The 23,737-nt window shown below is 39.0% G+C and overlaps 1 protein-coding gene across 1 annotated transcript in view; it reads left to right on the plus strand.

The window, feature by feature from the left end:
* tenm2a (teneurin transmembrane protein 2a) overlaps positions 1–23,737 on the plus strand; it is a gene marked incomplete at its 5' end in the record, with an annotated part of 338,434 nt that overhangs the window by 268,259 nt on the left and 46,438 nt on the right. The window contains one exon of the mRNA XM_079839762.1: positions 17,160–17,282. Coding sequence (XP_079695888.1) covers positions 17,160–17,282 — 123 coding nt within the window. The remainder of the gene's footprint in view (positions 1–17,159; positions 17,283–23,737) is intronic.

Consider the following 23,737-nt stretch of genomic DNA (forward strand, 5'->3'; position numbering starts at 1 on the left):
CGTAAAATTCACGTAATTCGCACAAACTGGACGCGCGAATGAGACGCGCCTTTCCATTGACTTAACATTGAAATCACTTGCTCCTGACGCTCTATTCGCGTTTGGTGTGAACGCAGCATTAAATATTTTGTTCAGTTGAGTACTTAAATATCCCTAATGTTTCCAACTATTTTGTAAATGGTGAGAAAATTGCTATTTTAACCAAGGAACCGGCACGTGTGAGGGAGTCGCCTGTCGATTGCATCATATCTGTGTTACCCTCAGTTTCCGGTTTTACTTTGCAGAAACCCTTTACTCTTACTGCAGTGTGCAACAAGTGTCATAGCAGCCGCCGAGCGAACACACAGAGTAACGTCATAACATCATTTTCAACACACTCAAATGTATCTAATATGATAAACAGAGCTGCGTTGCCTCATACTCATGACCGGAAAAGCGGAAGTGGCGCCGGCAACTGTGGCATAATAAAAGTCCCGCTGCTCGCAAGACGTGTGTTACGTTCGTCTTATTAACAATCACTCCAGCGGTTCCTCAGCTCCACAACACTCGGTCCCGCTCCGCTTCATACTACATTTACGTTAACAATCACATCCATGAACATGATTTCTGCCCGAGTCTTTTCCACCAGCTGTGAGGTGAAGACCACATGTCCCAAGATTCTGCACTCAAAGTTGCCGTCATCAAACTACGCCTTTGTTTTTTTTTTTTTGAATAGGCGACCAATAGCGGACGGAAAAGTTACATAGTGCACCTTTAAATAAACATATAATAATTTATTAAAAAAATATATTATTTGTATTTACTTAGTTAGTTAGTTAGTTAGTTAGTTAGTTAGTTAGTTAGTTAGTTAGTTAGTTAGTTAGTTAGTTAGTTAGTTAGTTAGTTAGTTCCAGAACCAGCAGACTATGTTACTGTAGTAACATGTCCACGCTTGAAAAATAGCATGCAGAGAGCTACATGCTGCTAGATCCCTGTGCATTTTCAGAGCGCATCAGTGTCCTTGAGCTGGGAAAGTTGTGCCGTGGCTATGCCGATAGTGTGGGGTGCATGTGAGTTTTGTGTCACCTCTGTGTTGTGCGGATACAGAGGCAGCTCATACATCAGTGGAGACAGGCCGTGTGGTGAGTGTCATGGATGTAGACAAGAAGACAAATTTGCACTCCCTCTCTCCCTCTCTTTGTATCCCCTTCTCTCTGTATTTTTAGCAGCATCATCACTTCCCTTCATTGCCCACCAATGACTCAAATGCTCATCGCCACTCTGGGCCGTTGACCTTCACGCCAGCCGATGCGTGCACCTCCATCCATAACGCACCGCTGTCTGAAGCGTTATTGAGTAATCAGAGCCGCTTACTCTAACCGCATGCCGCAGTGTTGGGGCGGTCTGTGGAGTCAGGCAGCATCCATAAACATCACCGCACTACCACCGAAAAGACATCGATTGCCTAAGACAGTTTTAACTTCATGCTTCCTTGATGTAGCTTAGGGGTCTTAAAGAAAACATAAAACAGCATTCATTTCCATAATGTGGTGTATTTTGGAGTGAAACAGAATGTTGAGTAGCACATAATGTAGGGCACAACTTTGTTGTATCCATAAGGATGTTTTATTGGATTGTGATTGTTTAGCTATTATATTATTGTTAATATTGTTTTCCACATCCCACAAGGCTTTTTATCAGCAGAAAAGAAAAGTAATTTCAGAGGCAAATTTATTACATTTTCATGCAAAATAATATTTTTATGAGTAATGTAAACTCGTGGATTATGCACAATAACATCATGGACATTAAGTAAATACAACCAAATTTAATTTCACAGTATTTTTTTTAAAGGGATAGTAAATTCTGTCAACATTCACTAACCTTATGTTACTCAAACCCGTGTGACATTTTGAATATTGTGCTGGTTTCTCTTTTTCATTCAATAACAATGATTGGGGGCTGAAGCTTTCAAGCTTCACAAAAAGATGTGAAAGCATTAAAACACTTTCATAAACATTGTAAATCTCTACCATTCAAAAGTTTGGGGTCAGTAAGATTGTTTTTGAAAGAAGTCTCTTATGCTCAGCAATACAGTGAACACACTACTATTGTGAAATATTATTACTGTTTAGAATAACTGTTTCCTTTTTATTCCAGTGATGCAAAGTTGAGTTTTCAGCAGCCATTACTCTAGTGTCCAGTGTCACATGATCCTTCAGAAATCATTATACTATGCTGTCCAAATCCACTTTTGCTAGTTTAACTACGGAAAAACGGCCGGCATACCAGGCACATGGTCCAAAAGGGTTGTACCTAGTCTCTTAATGAGTCATGGTTGTGTTTTGGCTGTAACATGCAATAAACCAATCAGAGTCTCATCTTCCATTCCCTTTAAAAGCCAGTTGCGCTTGCACCATGGCGGATTCTCTATTTATATGGCGGAATTTGCAAGCGGAAAGATTGACCGCTTCTCTAGAGAGGAATCCTTTTATTTTTAATATTTAAAAATGTTTGTGTGCTGCTGCACACCTGTGTGTGTAATAAGCAGAGGGTATGCGCATTGTGCACCAACCTGGACGCTGGATGTGAAAATGATAACTGTGTCGGGCTGAAACTAGCAAAAAGTATATATATATATGCATATATCTTACTGACCCCAAACTTTTGAACAGTATAATGTTAGTATTCTGAAAGCATGATAGCTTTGCATGAGGAAAGTCATTATTCATACACATACTGTACATATGCACATATGGTGCCCTTTTATGATGATACTGAGGAAATAGTCAAACAGGTTTGTAACAACATGAAGGTGAGTAAATGATGACCGAATTTGCATCGCAGTTGCAAACAAGATGAAGTGAGCTGCTGTGTTTAGTTATATGTGTGTGTGCATGAGCAGGAGGGTGTTAGACGAGCAGCTTTATTACACATTGTCATTGTGGCTCTGAGGTGACCTCGGCATGTCATCTCACGGCAGTCATGAGGGACATAGAGACAGTGAGAGAAAGAGGAAGCTGGACTTTGACACTGCACCAACATATGGTACATAGGGAACGAGAAGCATATGGCGTGTATGGTGTATTCCTGGTTCGGGAGCAGCAGGAGATGTAGTCTGGATTCTGGTGACTCTCAACAGACTGTTTTAGGTCAAGAGAAGTCACACCAAGGGCAAAGGGACACAAGTTCACTTCAGTACGGCCGGGCGAGGGAGGGGAGAGCGCTCACGCTGGCACACATTAGAGCGCAAGATCTCTCTAAAGAGGAGAGAGTGTGTGAAGGACGGCTTTCAACTCCTATCTTCTCTTCTGTTCATCTTTGTCCTTGTCGGTTTTGATTGATGCGTTTCATTTCTGGCACGGTGGTCAGCCGATCACATGCACACAAACTCCCGCTCCAGTGCTAATGTTAGCAGCGGTCTCTGGTCGACCTGTACTGTCCATCTGCAGCTGGACCTCCCCTCTTTTCATGTCTGTCCCTGTCTAGCAAAGGGCCTTCTCTGAAGTAAAAATTTCAGTCTGCAACCTCTTATCATTGACTGATTGGTGGCTTCCAACACATCAAGCGCAGTCACTAAAAAGACAAACTGTACGGTCGTCAGCGATGACCCCTGACGACCCGCAATGAAAGAGGCTCTTGAAGGTATTAGATTGATTTCGGCTCACAAACTGTTTATAATCACCCGTGAGATTTGAAGCAGTTGCATTCGCTGATATCTGTAATCAATGGTGCCACATGTGGCGAGTCTTTGAGCTGGACGTGAGGATGTGTGCCACTTTAAACCGGAAAGAAAGAGACAGACAAGCATACAGAAAACAAAGCTAACTGGTCCATAGCTGCAAAGACAATGATGCAGTTCTAGCATTCAAATAAACAATCTCGATTACAGACATCAAGGATTAGCTGATCTCAAAGGAAAGAAATGTTGACGTTGGTGAAAAAGTAGGATATACAATCTAAACAGTATGAAAATACATCAAGAGAAAGTGCGGATATGATCTCACCTGGGATCTGCGAGAGACCCCTGAGTGCTGGAGACAGACCTGAAATACGTCAGAATGTCTCATAACGACACCAGAAGAAGAGACAGAGATGGAGGGAATGAGGGAGGCGGTCATAATGAAGACAGAGAGATAGGGCGAGTGTGTCTATCTCTGTGTGCCATTGATCTAGCTCGTGATTTCAGCTGCCTCTCATTTCCTGTCGCTAATGTGAATGGATGAGCCTCTAGGCACAACACACACATACACAGACTGCATACAAAAACTGCATACCACAAGCTCCTCTCTTTGTGTCTTGATAAGGTTTGCAGAGCACCAGCCATTCCTCGTCCCATTCCTGCGCCGTGTTGAGCTCTGCGACGAAATGCTCTTATCAGATGTGTTTGTGGCTCTGTTTTTCATATGGTTACTCTCTATTTTTTTCTCTATCTTTCTCTAAAACTGAACTGGGGTAAATCTCATGAAAACTGTCAAGATGTCCAGTTTACATTTGACCCCAAAATCTAAATAAGTAAATAAGAATGTGTGTGTGTGTTTGTTTGGCAATTGTGACTTTTTTTTATAGTTATCAAATAATAATTTTGTTGTTATTTACACACTGTGAATAAGCAAATTTCTCTTCCAGCTTTCAAAAATAACTTATTGTAAATTAAACATTATTATTATTATTATTATTATTTACAAACTGCATAAAGCAAATTTCCCCTCCAATTCTCATTGTAATTAAATGGGGAAAAAAAGAAAGAATACAGATAATAATAATAATTCTAACGTTATACACACTGTAGCTTCTAATTAATACTTATATAGTTAGAAAAAAAATGGGAATTACAAAAGAAGTTAAAAATCTGGACAAATTGTGGTAATTGGTGCTTAATTATCATGAAAATGTCACAGAGCAAAACAAATACACTCTAAAAAAAAAAAGGTTCTATATTGCACCAAAAATGGTTCTTGGCTCGTAATCATATGGAATCATCTCGCAATCATTTTAGTGCTTTATAGCACCAATTTTGGTGCTTCAGTGGTGCTTCAGCGGTTCTTCAGAGGTTCTTCAGCGGTTCTTCAGAGGTTCTTCACCGGTTCTTTGACTAAGGTGCTATATAGCACCTCTGAAGAACCACTGAAGCACCAAAATTGGTGCTATATAGCACTAAAAAAGGTTCCCCTATGATTACGAGCCTTTTTTTTTAGAGTGTATTAAAAAATTCTGATTTTGACCTGGACGTTTTCACTTAGTGTCTTTTACTTTGTGTTCTGAACATAGGGGGTGAGTGACGAACAACCTTTGGAGTGCAGGCAATGAGCTTTCAGTTGCATCATTTAGTTGGGCTGGGCCCCTAGAGGAAGTGTGTGTGTGTGTGTGTGTATTTGTGTGTTTGTGTGAGGATAGTGCTTCTCTGATGGATTAGGATGCTATTGATGGCTGCTTCACTCATTAACTGTGTATTTGAACTTGCCCCTCTCCCAAGAGACAGAGGCCAAGGCATAATGAAACACACATACATATATTCGTAGAGCCCATGGGAATCTCCCGGTGCTTTGTAGTTCTATTTCAAAGCCCTTTGACCAGGCTTCTCATTTGCTGTGGCTCTACTCTGTATCCTAACCCTATTCCATGTCCCACTCCATAAACACACCATTTCACAACACACACATTAAACACCTTTCTGATGAATAGTCCGACTATAACTTAAAAAGAGATGTATTTAGGTAAGTCCATTATTGACTGATGTCAGTTAGTTTGACAAATGACAAACTTTGCGGTGTATTAATGTGCATATTAACTTGAACTTGAATTTGGTGTAATGTTACTTTACTTGTTAATCATTTTCTGATGTAACATGCATTACTTGTAACACTTTTGCTCAAAAACTGATATTGCACTTTTATTTTATTTTTGCGCAAAGGGGACATTTCATTGAAAACATGGAATTGTTTTCTTGTAGTAAAATAATTTGATTTACTATGTAGATTCATGATTCTCAGCTGGTTTTGCGCCATGACCAGAATTTACTCCGGTCATCGAGTGGTGAGCAATCGCATAACTACTTTACCTAATCATATTCAATGTAGTCTTGCTCTGTGTCCAAATATGCCTACTTGCCCACTATGTAGTAGGTTAAAAGCAGTATGTGAAATGAGTATTGTGTTTGAATTCGTAATATTTATAAAACAACATTAGGCGAAAAGAATATATATGGACCTACTGCTGAAGTCTTTAGATATATACTGTATGGAGGAATAAGTGATCATTTTTTGTCAGTGAGAAAGCTAAGCTAATGTGTTACAGTTTCGGATAAGATGTAGGAAAAGGGTGAGAAGTTTTTTTTTTCTTTTCACAGCAGGATTTGTAAACCAATTACAAATGCCGTCCAGGATAGTCTCAGCTTACAATTAGTGTCCTAATTGAGGTCAGTCTTGTTAATTTAGTGGTAAATTAGAACAGTTAATATGCGTTTATTATGGAGGCCAAGGGAGACCGCAAAAATAAGGTAAGGGAAAATTACCTTTTAAGTAATATGAGGTCTCTTTTGCGCTCTAATTATGGCTGTGTAATTGTGTGATATGTTGAGTAGAGGTGTGTGTGGATGGAGGGATAGGGTGTCCTGGTTTCTGCCGTGTGTTGTGCTTGTGGTATGTTAGAAAGGTGACCTGAGAGTGTGTCCCTCAGCTCAATGACACACACACACACACACACACAATGCCTGGAGTGTTTTTTGTGAGATTGCAAGATTCTCTGTCGAGAATTGCCAAGTGAGTCAAGAAGCGTTTTCCCACATTCATTGTTTGCTGATCGGACAAATTTTAGCAAGGGAAGCTTCCATAAAACACAACTCTAAATTCTCAAGAAAGTGTCTGTCAGAGGAACTATGCGGATGAGTCGCACATGGACACTCAAGGCATGAAAGGTAAATAATAGAATTTAGCTGCATACTACTCATGTGGACGCTAGACGCTGTTAGCATGTGTAATGACAGGAAGAAAGAGTGAGAGGGAAAAAAGAAAAACAGAAGAAGGTATGTTGAAAGAGATGCTTCTTCTTTATGAAAAATGTATTTGCTTGCCTACAGAGAAATTCATGCAAGAGCCCAGCCTCATATATAACATCTGTAGGGAAATAAGGGAATGTATTCTTTATGATGAGCAGATATGAAGACATCTCTTTCCTCATGTTCACTTCATATTTAACATCTTGGGGAGCAATAGTGCTTATAAAATGTGTGGCCGTGTCATTTATTTTGGTTTCTAGACGACATGGACTCATAACTTGGCAGAAACTTCCACAGATTTCCATATTCAGTATTTAGCTAATTGTATTATACTTTCAGCCATTGATAAGACATCAGATCCATTTAATACAGATTTCACAACGGCTGTGGTGTGTGGTGGTGTTTTAAAATGAGGAGGCAAAGTCTTCACTTTTTTATTTTATTTACATCAAATGTAAATTTATGTCCCTGTTACACTTAATTTTCTTGATTAAATAAACATTACATAAAAAAGAGAGACCAAATGTTCAATTTTGTAACTTTGTTATGTTCTATGTATGTATGTATGTATGTATGTATGTCTATGTATGTTCTAAGTAAGTATTTTTACACATTTCTACATTTATTCCAAAATAATAACTAAACGAAGTAACAATTTAAACAATATATATATATATATATATATATATATATATATATATATATATATATATATATATATATATATATGTTACTTACGCAAACAAGAGGCGGGATTTATCGCACGAACCAATCATATACAATTATAACCCATCATAACCAATCATAGCATGATGGAGCCATTGCCTCCTATCATGTGACTTTTCCCCATGCATTTCAATTATCCAGCACAAAACTCACGCACGCATTATCTACTTTAAGTCAATGGCGCGCCTCCCATGCGGGTGTCGCTGTTTACTTTATAAGAACGAGTGACTTTTACAGTTGTAATCGTCAAATTTTGTAATATTTGCTTTGTTTTATTTGCCAGTTTTTTTTAGTTTTTTTTTGAGTAGGCACTCCCTCCTTTGCCTCCTTGGCCCCTGGTCTATGGAGAGTCCCCACAAAGATAGTAAACCAGACATGTGTGTTGTGTGTGTGCTTGTGTATCTGCTGTCCATTGTGTTATTTATAGCCATGTCTCAGGGTGAGGTTGGACCTGGCCGTCCACTCGCATGTGACTTACTTTCCACTCGGGCCAGAAGCAACTCAGCCAACACCAGCATAGTACACAGGCATATGGATCTGTTCTAGCAGAGAGAAACCTGCCACCTGCTTATGACTATATGTGTGTGTGGTCACAGAGGTCTAATCGGTGATGACAGGTGCGGCTGAATCATAGAGGGACGTCCTGCCAGCCCTACTTCAATGTGCGCATACGTCCGCTGACTTTCTCTTTTTCTGAGTCTCCTGCTCATGCACACAAATAAACAGACAGGAACTGCCAAGAGCTTCCTCCAGGTCTCGCTCACGTAACTGTACCTTAAGGACAACCTTAAACCCGTTTCAGTGGCCTGTCTTCACATGTCTTGTTCTGTCTCTCCTCTTCTCCTCTGTTGTGTAGCACTTCTCTCCCCCCTTTCTCTTTCCATTGCTCCCTCGATGCATTATCGTTCCTATTTTTCCTTGCTCTATCCATCCCTTCTTTCTCTCTGTGCAAGGTAACCTTGTTGCAGGGCTGTTGGCATGTCAGGTCAAATTTCGAATTCTGGAATGTTCCAGCTGTAAACATCTGCCACTGTATAATTATAGTGCAGAGAAGACAGCACATGCATACTATCTATCTATCTATATATCTATGTATCTATCTATCTATCTATCTATCTATCTATCTATCTATCTATAAATCTATCCATCTATCCGTCCATCCGTCCGTCTGTCCATCCATCCATCCATCCAGTCCGTCCGTCCGTCTTAAACACTCCGTTTGTCAATGGTGAACTAACCGAAAGTCCTGCCCCAAACTAATCTCTTTTGCTGAGTGGTTGTAATGCTCAAACAACAGTTTACGCTGTTTTTTTTTTTTTTTTTTTTTTTTTTTGCATATACAGTAAATTACTTACTTTTATGGTTTCTCAACCTGTTACAGTTTTTTTTTTTCGCTTTGGTACTATTTTTACGGGTAAGGTGTACATTTTCAAAACTCTTAGTATAAAAATCCAAACTGATCACACTTGTAACACAGCTAGTCATTCTTTGAAAACCTGATCTCATGCTTTCATTCACTCTTGGATAAAAAATGCTGGGTTAAAAACAACCCAAGTTGAGTTGAAAATGGACTAACCCAGCAATTGGGTTGTTTTAACCCAGTGAATGGGTTGTTTTAACCCAGAAATTTGGTTGTTTTAACCCAGCGGTTGGTTTAAATGTTTGCTTAAAACAATCCAATTGCTGGGTTAGTCCATTTTCAACCCAACTTGGGTGATTTTTAACCCAGCATTTTTCAGTTGCACATATTTTCAGTCCACATAATCATTGTTTCGAACACAAAATTATTATAATATGTAATGAGAACATTTGGTTTAATCACGGAAACACAACAGTGTAATCTTCTTTCAGTTTAGTACTTTTAACAATCAGTTCATCCAACAACTACTTGTTTCAAATCTCCCTCGTGGCTGAATTATCTACAGTAACAGGCTACATATGCCTCATTAGAAAATACACTTACTTTACCTAACTTATGAAATTGAATCCATAATGTTTGTAACAGTGTTCAGTGTGTTATCAAAGGATGTGATCATGTTATGACACAGTCATGAGGTTCTGTGCCATCCATATCAGAAAATGTACACCTTGCTTGTGAAAATAGTACCAAAGCGAATAAAAAAATGCAGTCTGGGATAGGATTAAAATTCAGTGTATCAGCTTTAAACGTATTCTCAAGCAAGTGACACCATCCATTCGTTTGTGCAGGTGAATAATACATCAACACATCTATATTATGCATTGATTTATACATTTTTAATCATACACGTTTCCTCACAAAGCTGAGCCCTTCAGTGAGTATTCATCAGGAGACTGAGAATAAAGCTGTTATCTATAGCCTGATCTGCACACATGCGTAAAACTGCAGACAGCTTAATGTTGTGCACAATTTGCGTGAAGACAGAAAAGGAGATCACGTCCTGTGCTAAAACAACCGTTCATTTTAACGTCGGTGACTATCGAGCAAGCCATCAGCTTTGGTTCTCTTTTCCTCTCCCGCTCCTTTAGATTGGTCTCATTCCCTCGCTGTTGTATTGAACACCCGTCACTTCATGCAGTTAAGATTTAACTCAATATTGCCTCCTACTGGTCCAGAATACATTAGGCTTATGCTGCACGCACATACACACAGTATGGAGGTCAGGAAGGGAGTGTCTGAGCTGCTGTTAATCTGTCTGAGTCCCGTCTCTCAATGCTTTCAGTTATTGTAGTTCACTGATTCATTTGTTAATTATTTCATCGATTGCGAAATGAGCAATTAGTCGTTATCGACGCGCAACATCAGAACAGAGACACAGATGAAGAGATAAAGAGAGAGATAATGAAGGACAGGAGGTCGAGGAAGATCAAAGGAGTGGAGACACGTTAGAGGTGAAGGAGTAGATTGAAAAGCAGGGCGAGAGGACTGGAAGGAGAGGACGAGAGAAAAGCTATCTCGGTGTTTGCTCCAGACTGTCTGAAACAAATAAAAGAGCTGACAGAGACAGCAGAGACACACTTAGAGTGTCAGCGCTTTCCTTTAACTGAGAAAGAGACCGAGAGAGAAAGGGAGAGGTATAGAGAGAGAGAAGAGGAGAAGGGGACTGTGTCTGAGCGCAGGTGGAGGGGGGTGAAGAAATTTGACAGAAGAGAAAATTGATTTTCTGGAATGTGATTTAGGTGTGATAGGCAAGCGGAGGGAAGGTGAGAAGAGGGGCGGAGTCACTAACACACACAGACAGTATACCTGTAAATCCTGTAAATCTCCACCTGCTGGATCGAAACCACAAGATGCAAAGAGAGGGAAAGAGCGGCAGAGAGAACATTCACAATGACGGTAATTTGCAGCATCATTCGTTTTCAAATAGAGTTAGCGATTTCCGGTGACAGAGACAGTTGGCAATGTGATGTGCAAATGAGCAATGACGTGATATCACCTTCCAATCAGGGTGCAGACAGTGATCAGCTACCTGATACAGATGGAATCTGAAATCGAGTAGGAACACCTGCCAGAAAACAACAGCACAGCAAAACTTCCAGCAGTTTAATCACTGTTAGTGTGAAGAGGGCTTTAGAGGGCAAGATTTAGAGGTTTGTCTTGCCATGATCGGGTGAAAGCGAGAGATAGTTAAAGGGTTAGTTCACCCAAAAATGAAAATTCTGTCATTAATTACTTACCCTCATGTCGTTCGACACCCGTAAGACCTCCGTTCATCTTCGGAACAGAAATTAAGATATTTTAGTTGAAATCTGATGGCTCTGAAAGGCCTCCATTGGCACAATGGCACTTTACACTCTCAAGACCCTTAAAAGGTACTAAAGATGTCGTTACATCGACAAGTCCATCTCACTACAGTGGTTCTAAAATAACTTTATGAATCGGCGAGAATAGTTTTTGTGCGCAAAAAAAACCCTAAATAACGACTTACATAGTGATCACGATTTCAAAACAAGCTTCGAAGCGTTATGAATCAGCGAGTCGAATCAGCGGTTTGAATCGCCAAATTTCAGCAGAAATTTGAAATTTGGCGGTTTGACACGCAATCCGAATCATGATTCGGCTCACTGATTCATAACGCTTCGAAGCTTCATGATGCCTTGTTTTGAAATCGTCATCACTATGTAAGTCGTTATTTAGGGTTTTTTGCGCACAAAAACTATTCTCGCCGATTCATAAAGTTATTTTAGAACCACTGTAGTGAGATGGACTTTGTAACGACATCTTTAGTACCTTTTAAGGGTCTTGAGAGTGTAAAGTGCTATTGTGCCAATGGAGGCCTTTCAGAGCCATCAGATTTCAACTAAAATATCTTAATTTCTGTTCCGAAGATGAACGGAGGTCTTACGGGTGTCGAACGACATGAGGGTAAGTAATTAATGACAGAATTTTCATTTTTGGTGAACTAACCCTTTAAGGAGAGAGTTAGACAGTAACTTGGTTAACATTACAGATTCTGGGTGTTTCTCCCTCATATCTTGCTTCGAGGTCTTGATACATTGTGGCATTTCTTTGTTGTTTCGAATCCAGTTTCCCATAATTTGTTTGTCTCTGTCTCGTCTCCCGTCCAAACATACCGCGCCACCTTGAATGATCATGCGACCTTTACGTACGCCAGGTGACCTGTAAATGTGAAAAAAAAAAACTGTTTTCATTGCAGTTTTGCAAAATATAAATTTTTCGAATTGCCTGAAAAACCACCTCATGCGAGCATAAAAACGATATATGGGAGTTTTTTGCGGAATTAACATGTTTCGATAGGGCGTATTTTCAATTTGTGCAATTTGAAGGTTAAAGGAAACTCGGTTATTGAGGAAAGAGAGAGGCAGGCTGAGAGATTGTGAGGTAAATTGAATTTTAAATTGAAAATATAGTGATGTTGAGAATGGAGGTAGGGAGAGCGTGAGACAGAATGGAATTGAATTGAATTGAACTGAATTGAGGTAGAGAGTAAGACAGGCCGAGAGCAAGGTTATACAGACAGAGAGAGAAGGAGACGGAGAGATTGTTTGAAAGGCAGAAATTGAAACGGGCAGAATGATTAAGGCAGACAGAGAGAATGAGACAGACAGCAAGAGTGTGGGAGATGGAGATAGTTATGGAGAGATAGTTTGATATAAAAGAGTGAGGCAGACGAGAAGAGAGAGAATGAGATACTGTGATAGAAAGTGAGCAATGTATACAGGCAGAGAGAGGATGAGACAGAAAGTGTAAGACAGGGAGATAGTTAGATAGGCAGAAAGAGTGAGAGATAAAGACGGACAGAGATAGAAAGCATATCCACTTGAGTCTAATAGTGTGTGCACATCTGCACTATGGATTAGCAAGTTAGTAAAAGAATGAAACAGTAAAGGAATTCACAAAGGAGGTCATACTTGAGAGTAACACGGCACCTCCTCCTCCTGTGACTCAGACTACTAAGGCAGTGATGGCTACCGTCTCGGATGATGACTCACAATCTCACGAAATCTCAGCCCGTCTTTACCGCCACTGTGAAGAACAGACGACGCAGACACACAGGAGCGAGAGATAAAGCACAAGATCCCGCAATCAGCCCGAGATTGCATGTTACAAAGAGCTTCCTCTCTCCCGTGTTTCCTGCGGCACCTCTGGAGTTCAGCAGACTAAGCGCTCCTCTCTCTTCAGTGTGTGATAAAAGTTTCTTGGCAGAACTAGAAAGGACACGGGTCGGGAAGAGATTCAGCTGACAAACTGCACACAGGCCCCGGAGCGAACAGACCAAAATAAGCTCCACAGGCACGAAAACGAAACAACAGCGCCGCAACACAAAGAGGATAGATGGAGAGAGATCTGCTTTCTTTCAGCTGCCACTCAGATTGTCGCTGAATCATGCCAGCTCGACATGAAAGCTCTGAACGCTGTCAGGATTCTGCTGGTTTTCTGTCTGCGCATTTGTTAACTTTTTTTAACCTGTTGAGGTGCGAGTAATTCCTACAGACGTGGGTCTCGCCGCCTGCTTGTCTTTCTGTCTGTCTTCAGAAGCATGTCTGCATTCTTTCCTCAGGGCTCCGGTGATTGAATGACTGAAAGTTAAAGGGATTTTGTTAAAGAACCAATTAGATCTGTCACCCAGTTCCTATAATCTACTTGCTGGAAATCATGTTGATGCACTTTCAATGAAGGCTGTCTATTACATGTATTTTTCAAAGATAATATAACAGCAATTTATGGCTAGCAATTCATTAGTGCATAAAACATCAGTACAGCAGATGACACATGAAATTTGCTGTTATACATTATACTCTGGACTAGTCCAGATGTGACCTGGACTGTCATAACTGACAATTATTACAGTACTGCAATCATTTACAACAACATGCAATGCATTATTAAGTGTATTATAATGGCTTATATTGCTTTGAGAATACTACTATACAAGCTTTACAGAAGGTGGTTGAATTGGAATCAGTTTTTTGGCATTTGTGCACTTGGGGGTGTAGAATTCTGCTGAACATGGTAATCTAGTAATATTGCACTCTTATCATTAGCTTGTCATTATTTAATATTTCATATATTCAATAAAAAAAATGTGCAAGGTGCAAAATTTTGTGAACGATGGCTGTTCAAATTTGGTGTATAAGGAGTTTGCTTATATTGAGTTATTGCTATAGTCAGAGAACATTTTTCCGATATATATGAGAGAGCCCCAGACTAGTTTTATACAAACACACACCGCTGTGACATATATCAGACTGAGGATCAAATGCAAGTGTCTTGTGAGCGACAGATGGCTCCTCAGTCAGTCAACATCAATCAGGCAGGCAATCAATAAAAATGATCAGGCTGTCTGTCTTTCTTTTTCTCGTTTTTTCCAAGGGAAAAATAAACCACTTAATATTACGGCCTCTCTCTGTCTGTACTAGGTTTAACGGATCAATGTTATACATATTAGATTTTGTATTTTGTTTATTTTTGAATCATCTGTGCTCTCTTTGTGAAGCAGCAGTACAAAGTAGCCTTTAAGTCCTTATAGCAACTCATAATGTAATAGCTGCACAAAATGTAAAAACTGCACATAATGTTATATTACATTATTATTGTAATAAAATGTTTATAATGTAATAATTTTCTCAAAACGTAATAACATCTTGAGCTCATAATGTAATAACAATTTTTACATTATGAGAAATGTATTACATTATCAACTCTCCAAAACATGTCATATTTTCATTATTGTAATAGCTTTTGAAATATAAAAAAAATGAGTATTCCCTTACAGTCAATTTTTAAAATTCAAAATCACGTCTTAAACTTGATGCAACAGATTTGAATATTCATGCAATTATTATTATTATTTTTAAAAATGATTCCTTTATAGTACACTCTAAAAAAAAGTTGGGTTGGAAATTGACTAACCCAGCAATTGGGTTGTTTTAACCCAGCGATTGGGTTGTTTTAAGCAAACATTTAACCCAACTGCTGGGTTAAAACAACCCACTTGCTGGGTTAAAACAACCCATTCACCGGGTTAAAACAACCCAATTGCTGGGTTAGTCCATTTTCTACCCAACTTGGGTTGTTTTTAACCCAGCATTTTTTATAGTATACATTTGAAAAGTCTTAAGTCTTTACCTGCCCTCAAATTCCACCAGATTACTGATACTGCTTCTATAGTAAAAAAAAAAAAAAAAAAAAAGGTTCTATATGGCACCAAAAATGGTTCTTCGTCGTAATCATAGAGGAACCACTTTTGGTGCTATATAGCACCATATCTTAACATGTTCTGTATATGGTAGTGGTGCTATATAGCACCTTAGTCAAAGAACCGGTGAAGAACCACTGAAGCACCAAAATTGGTGCTAAATAGCACTTCCCCTACACTCTAAAAAAAAAGGCTCGTAATCATAGGGGAACCTTTTTTAGTGCTATATAGCACCAATTTTGGTGCTTCAGTGGTTCTTCAGCGGTTCTTCAGAGGTGCTATATAGCACCTTAGTCAAAGAACCGGTGAAGAACCGCTGAAGAACCTCTGAAGAACCACTGAAGCACCAAAATTGGTGCTATATAACACTAAAAAAGGTTCCCCTATGATTACGAGCCAAGAACCATTTTTGGTGCAATATGGAACCTTTTTTTTTTTAGAGTGTATGATTACGAGCCAAGAACCATTTTTGGTGCCATATTGAACCTTTTTTAGAGTGTAGGGGTGTCGTACTACCAGTATTAGTAGTAGTCACTCTTAAAAATAAAGGTGCCAGGAAGAACCAAAAAGGGGTTTTCATGGCGATGCCATAGAAGAACATTTTTGGTTCCCTGAAGAACTGTTTTGTGAAAGGTTCTTTAAAGAACCTTTCTAACCATTTTATAGTCTAAAGAACCGTTCTATGCTATAAAGAACCTTTTGTGCAATGGAAGGGTTCTTTGGATATTAACGGTTCTTCATGGAACCATACACCCCGCCAAAGAACCTTTAATTTTTAAGAGTGTAGTTTAAAGGTGTAAAAGTTATTTATCTTTCTTTGTTTCTTTTTTACATCACAAAACCCAACAGTTTTAGCAGGGGTGTGTTGTACTGTATTTTTCAACTCTCTCTCTCTCTCTCTCTCTCTCTCTCTCTCTCACACACAGACACACACACACACACACTTTCTTGAATATGCGGTTCACGGGGACTCTCCATTGGTATAATAATTTTATACTGTACAAACTGTATCTTCTATCCCCCTACCCGACCCCATACCCATCACACAAAACTTTTTAAGCCATTTGGTTTACAAGGACACAAGCAGTGTCCTCATAAACCATGTTTACGTTGTAATATACCCATGTCATTATACAACATTTTTTACAACATTTTAACACAATGTTGGTATTGAACACTGTTTGTCATTTAACATAAAGTATACCGTATGTATACTAGAAGTAGAAATAGTAGTAGTTGTAGTAGTAATAATAATAGTAGCAGTATCAGTAATCTGGTGGATTATAGGCAGGTTAAGACTTAGATTTAGATTTTTAAAATGTACTCTAAAGGAATACCAATGCTTTATGTTTAATAAACATATAATGATTAAAATAATAATAATAAGTGCATGAATATTTAAAAGCTGCATTTCACAGGTAGTTTAAGATGTAGCCTACTGTACATCAATGTACTAAAAGGAATACTAATATTTTTTATGTTTTAAAAGCTATTACAATAATGAAAACATGACATGTTTGTGGTGAGTTGATAATGTAATAATTTTCTCATAATGTAAAAATTATTACATGATGAGCTCAAGATTGTATTACATTTTGAGAAAATTAGTATGAACATGTTATTACAATAATCATGTAATACTTATTATTATTATTACATTATGTGTAGTTTTTACATTATAAGCAGTCATTACATTATGAGTTGCTACTGTCCTCAAGCTTTTCTTTTTCTGGCTACCTTTCTCTTCCCATATATCTGCACTGTTTACACTCTTTCTTTCTCTGTCTCTTCTCTCTATTGCTCTCTTTCTCTCTCAGCCATGAATCTGTTGGGTCTGAACTGGCAGCTGAAACCTGTGGTTGGTCCCTTGCTGAACAACGGCTTGGGAGCCGGGCTGCCCAGCAACAGTGACGTAGCAACAGCGCCCTCTGGAGGCAGAGGTGAGCAGCACAGCCTCACAGCACGCTGCAGTCCCGCACGCTCTTTTTGATAAGGACATCGAGATAGTGACAGAAAAACACAAAGGAAAAAAAGCATATAAACTAGATTCAGAAAAAAAAAATCAGTTGTGCTGAAACCTCCATACCCTGTATATCAATTTGTTTCCAGCTTGTTCCCATTTATTTTGATTTGTGTTTAGTAATTTGCTTCTCTGTCGCACACTGAGGTCCCATCATGACAGCACATTTATGCCCACACACGCTTCCACGATCGACAAGGGACATTATTCTCTGGGCTTCATTTCTGTAGCTGTGTGACAAGAAACCAAGAAACCATGTGATTAGGTAGAGCAGCAAGGCATTGTGGGCCGGTGCCGAGAAAAAAAAGGTGATTATTTTCAAAAATAGTGTGTGAAACAGTATGTGTTACACAACGAGAAACATGTCAAAAGTCACACTGCGTTTAACCCTGTGTTATCATCATCCTTCTAAACCCTGGGTCAATTTAGAAGTGAGGTTAGCACCACTTTTATATCCGGGCTATGAAACTTAAATCCGGGGTTATGAAGGGCTTTTGCGGTGTTAATTCCACCAAACTTGTACAGTGTGAAACAATGCTGTGTTAGAATGTTACGCTACATGCATGCTTTGGATAGTGAAACACGTGCGTTGTGACTGCTGTCAAATGGTCATTGAAAACCCATCAATTGGAGTGAAGAAAGACTTACTTCTTATCTTTATAGTCTGAAAAGTCCATTCGGGGAAAAGCTTGATTGTACAGTGAGCAATATATGAGGATGCGCAATGCCAGAGCCTTTATGTAAACAGTTTGTGTGCGCCGTTCGTTCAGTCAATGACACTGACACAGCAAATATCCAAATAAGCCTCTATGGTGCATCGCCATTTATAAATAATGCAGAGAAAATCACATTTAAAATACAATAATAATATTCAACAAAAAAATATTATTTTAGTATTGTCAAATATGATCACCTTCAACCAATAAAGTTAAAATCTATGTGCCATGTGCTTAACATGTCTGGCAACAAGGAAGTGAAGGAGACATTCAGCCAATTTGGCTACTATATTTTTAAGTTACCGGCCATTCAGAGCTTCTACTAGCCAAAAAAACAAAACAAAAAAAAGGTACAACTTTACAGTAAGGTTTCATTGGTTAACATTAGTTAACTACTTTAGTTAACATGAACTAATAATGAACTGCACTTCTACTAATCTTTATTAATGTTAATTTCAACATTTAGTTAATGCACTGCATTTACATGCATTTTTCAAACATTCATTTCTTATTTAATCAAAAGTCTTAGTCATCCAGCCATTTCCTCCCTTCCTCTTTCATCCTCATCATTTTCACCAAAAAATTTATTTTAGGTGAACAGATTAATATAGTACAAAACTATACCAGGGTCTGCTTCATTGCTTGGCGGGTCTTTGCTTTTTTTCACTGGGGTTAGTTACTCCAGGCAAGTATCGTCACATGATTATGTTTTTATAATCTTCACTATTGCTTCAATGCAAATGAACAAGCGCACCATTTGTTGCCTAGTGACGTGTATTCAAGTATGCCAGATATGCGCAGATTCTTCGCAATACGCTGTATTTAATAAATCATGATGACTCACAAGTTGAGGCTTACATGAACTTCCCTAGCAAAGTGAGTAAACATAAGTAACCCACCAAATTGTCAGGTGTTAATTTCAAACCCTGCATACAGTATATATTCAATTTTATATCATTGTATATCCAAAAGGTTTTGGTCATTTTCAATGCACATTTTGTCAAATCAATCATTTAAAGACCAAAAAAGTTATTTTAATATTTTCTGTGTAGCTGGCACTATTGATGTTAGTAAGTTATATAGGAGACAGAGAGGAAAAGCTGTACCTTTTCCAGGAAGTGATGATTGTGATGGCAGTGCATGTGAAAATAAGGTCAGAAGAAAGGAAGAAGTTGGGTGAAGATCAATGAGGGTGAAGGCAGAGATGAGTAATATAAGTAATAGATTGTTGTGGAAGTCAGGCATTTTGATACATTATCCTATGCCAATTTGGAAGATGTGATCCATACTACAACCAGAGGTCAGCAAAGATGCCACTGCCTATTGGCCTCACTACACTGACAAGCAGGGATGCAGTAAAGCATTTCCATCACATTTTGAAAACCGAAAGCCAAATCATTTATTGTATTCTGCGCAAATTTTGCTGTAAACTTTCTCCCAGATGTAGTAGATCATACAGGTATTACATGCATAACAGTATTCATTATACTGCAGAAATTGTAATATGGTAGGATATTAGTCACTTCTGAGCATCGCAGCAAGCATAATCCCACATAATTAGCACCTCCTCATAACCTACTGATAACTCTGATTTTCCAGCAATCAAACTTTCAATTAAAGTTGATTAACATTACAAGCAGACACTCTTATACACTCACATACTTACACAACAACCCATTGGTTTTCACCCATCTCTTTTCCCCAGCTCTCTCTGGCTGCCTCTGTCTTGATCTCACACGCTCAGATTCACAGGAAGTGTCCTAGAAAACACCACATCACCTCTGTATGAAGGACAACACAGCCTTTTTTTCTGTCTTTACAGCAGGCAGTGGCTAGTCATCTTTGAAAACACGTGTGTGTGTGTGTGTGTGTGTGTGTGTGTGTGTGTGTGTGTGTGTGTGTGTGTGTGTGTGTGTGTGTGTGTGTGTGTGTGTGTGTGTGTGTGTGTGTGTGTGTGTGTGTGTGTGTGTGTGTGTGTGTGTGTGTTTGTGTTTGTGTGTGTATATATATTTAAATATATACACCGATCAGGCATAACATTACAAAGGTGAAGTGAATAACACTGATTATCTCTTCATCACAGCACCTGTTAGTCGGTGGGATATATTAGGCCGCAAGTGAACATTTTGTCCTCAAAGTTGATGTGTTAGAAGCAGACAAAATGGGCAAGCATCAGGATGAGCGAGTTTGACAAGGACCAAATTGTGATGGATAGACGACTGGGTCAGAGCATCTGCAAAACTGCAGCTCTTGTTGGGTGTTCCTGGTCTGCAGTGGTCAGTATATATCAAAAGTGGTCCACGAAGGAACAGTGGTGAACCGGCGACAGGGTCATGGGCGGCTCATTGATGCACGTAGGGAGCGAAGGCTGGCCTGTGTGGTCTGATCAAACAGACGAGCTACTGTAGCTCAAATTGCTCAAGAAGTTAATGCTGGTTCTGAGAGAAAGGTGTCAGAATACACAGTGCATCGCAGTTTGTTGTGTATGGGGCTGCATAGCCAGTCAGGGTGCCCATGCCATGCTGACCCCTATCCACCACCAAAAGCGACAACAATGGGCACGTGAGCATCAGAAATGGACCACGGAGCAATGGGAAAAGGTGGCCTGGTCTGATGAATCACGTTTTATTTTACATCACGTAATGAATAAGTCCAATCCATGGAGGCCCCACCTCGCAACTTACAGGACTTAAAGGATCTGCTGCTAACTTCTTGGTGCCAGATACCACAGCACACAGGTCATAATGTTATGCCTAATCAGTGAATACATACATTACATACACACATACATACATAATATGCTCTGTTACAAAACCTAGTGTGCAGCAAGAGAGGCAGCATTGTAAATCATCATAACACAACAAAGTAAAGTAAAGTTAATATTAATTAGGCTGCCTTCTAATACACATTTTGATTTGGGCAGCATCACTTTAATTAAAAAAAAAGTTAGTCCCAGAATAAATTTAAAGGAGCTCAGTAAAAATTCTAAAAGATTGCAGACAAGGTAAAACGTATTATTTTACCCAATATTTGCATGTTTGGTGCCGTTTGCTCATGGTAATACAGCTACATTAGCTTAGTAACTTCCTTACTATGTAGTGTGTCTTAGAGAGCAGCTGCCTATGTAAGAAGCTCACCGGCATGAAACAGAGTCAATACATATTTACACTGTGTAATTTTTCCTTTCTTCTCTCCTCCGTGCTATGTAAACACACCTAACTCTGCGATTACATATAGATTATGTGGCATGATAGTTTGCTGTGTTTTCGTTTGAGTGTGTGGGTAATAGAGTGAGTTTGCGAGCTTTGAAACAGCTCTTCACCTCAAGTGCTTCAATCTCACCCCCTCAGCATGTTGGTGTCAATTCCATCCATACAGATATGACTTCTCACTCACTCGCTCCCTGTGCCTCTTTCTTTTTCTCACATACAAACATAATATATTCCACATAATAGTGAGACTTTCATTAATCATACATACACAGACAATGCTACACTGAGGCTATCGGGCAGATGTTGCTCTGTATACCAGTAGCACAACATATAATACGTTTTGTTATTTTGCCGTGTCTGGTAGTTGTTGATGGGTTTTTTTTCCTCTCTCTCTCTCTTTCTCTCTTTCTCTCTCACTCTCTCTCTCTCTCTCTCTCTCTTCCTTTACTGGGTCTTTTGTATAGCTGTTATCCTACTTTATTGTCTGGCATATTGTGTTGAGATGCTCATATCTGGGCTTTTGCTGGATGATTTGATGCTCTGGTCTGATCTGTGAAATGATTTGTGTGTGCTCCTGTCTGCTGGCTACATTAGCTTATGATTGGCCTCTCTGCACTCGGCTGGATTTTGTTACGGTACTTGATGCTGTGCTTAGACACTCAGATTTAGATGCCCTCTATCTCTATGTTAGCTCTGATTCAAAACCTACTTGGCTGTCTCCACAGGCAACAATTTTTGTTTACGCTTTTGTGTCTTCCAATTCATTCCAATTCTCATTACATTTTGTTTGCATTACATTTCTTTCCGTAAACACAGTAATTATAGATTTTTCTTGTTTTTCTGGGGGTTTTTTCTTTTCTTTTCTTTTCTTTTTTTTTCTTCTCACCACCACCCAAACATAAATAAAAAAAGTCTAGATTTAAAACATAAATAAATCAAATATGTACTTTAACATTCATAATTGTGGGGTCAGAAAACAGTCATTTTGAGAAATAGTATTACAGTTTAAAAAAAATAACTGTTTTATATTTTAATATATTTTACAGTGTAATGAGGGCTTCTTTAATGATTTAATGATCTTTGATGACTTATAGGTTTAAAAGAACAGCATTTATGTGAAATACAAAATATTTTGTAGCATTATAAATTTTGATCAATGCAATGTGCCCTTGCTGAATAAAAGTATTATTTTCATCCAAAAAATAAATAAATAAATAAATCATGGATTAAATTATTATCATGTTGTTTTATGCAATTCCAAGTAGGAAACTTAATTGTGATGCACACTAAAAAATGTTAACTTTTTCAGTCTCAGAATTGCACAGACGCGAAGTGAAAGAAATTTTGATTATAAATACATTTAATAAAATACTGGAAAATATAGCTAAATGTATAAATGATCAATATATGCATATTTACACTTATGCATATTTTTTATTTATTAGAGATGTGCATAACGCAGCATTCCAAACGAGTCACTTATGCTGTTCTGTTCCAGTGAGGATGTTACCTATAGTCAGTGAGATGGCTCACTATGTTTTGGAACAGATCTATTGTGTTTTGTTGTGAAATAAAGCTGGTCTATTGCTTCAGCCACAGTCGCAGACTGATCGCTCCTTCCCCAAGGAATTTCTTGCCCGGCCTCCCTCACTCTCTATTTTTCCTTTCTTTAGTTCCATTTCTCCTCTGTCTGTGTTCTTTCTGTATTAATGAGTGGGGCTATTTCATCTCCTGTTGTGGCTGCTCCGTCCTGATTGTGTTTTCATTGTTCTTTATTTCCTCACCATTTTTCACAGGTTTTCTCTGTCAGGGCTGCAGTCTCCAGTGTAGATCTGACCTGATTACAGGGGAGCTGTTTTTCGTGTGTGTGTGTGTGTGTGTGTGTGTGTGTGTGTGTGTGTGTGTGTGTGTGTGTGTGTGTGTGTGTGTGTGTGTGTGTGTGTGTGTGTGTGTGTGTGTGTGTGTGTGTGTGTGTGTGTGTGTGTGTGTGTGTGTGTGTGTGTGTGTGTGTGTGTGTGTGTGTGTGTGTGTGTGTGTGTGTGTGTGTGTGTGTGTGTCTGTGTGTGTGTGTGATGTGAACATCACAACCATAGGGACAGAGGGAATCTGTTGCATGCAACCTCCATTTACACTCGGCCATTGCCGCTAGCTATGAGCAAGAGATAGAGAGAATAAAAGAGAGAGAGACAGAGAGGGATAGAGCAACCATGGATTTTCCATTAAATGAAAAGTGGATAACAGCTTGTGTGATTATGTTGGTAAACAGGATGGTGGTGTTGACATGCGGTATGAGCCAAAGCCTGAGGGTGGAGAATACACGAACTCTCACTATAGAAGAGATCTCTCCGTCAGCCTGAAAGTCCACAAACAACAGAGACAGAAAGAGAGGGGGAGAGAAAGTGAAGTAGGGGATAAGTGAAAAATCACCGTTCCAATTTCACTTTTAG

The sequence above is a fragment of the Gobio gobio genome, assembly GCF_949357685.1.
Source record: "Gobio gobio genome assembly, chromosome: 16".
In the NCBI taxonomy this organism is placed as follows: domain Eukaryota; kingdom Metazoa; phylum Chordata; class Actinopteri; order Cypriniformes; family Gobionidae; genus Gobio; species Gobio gobio.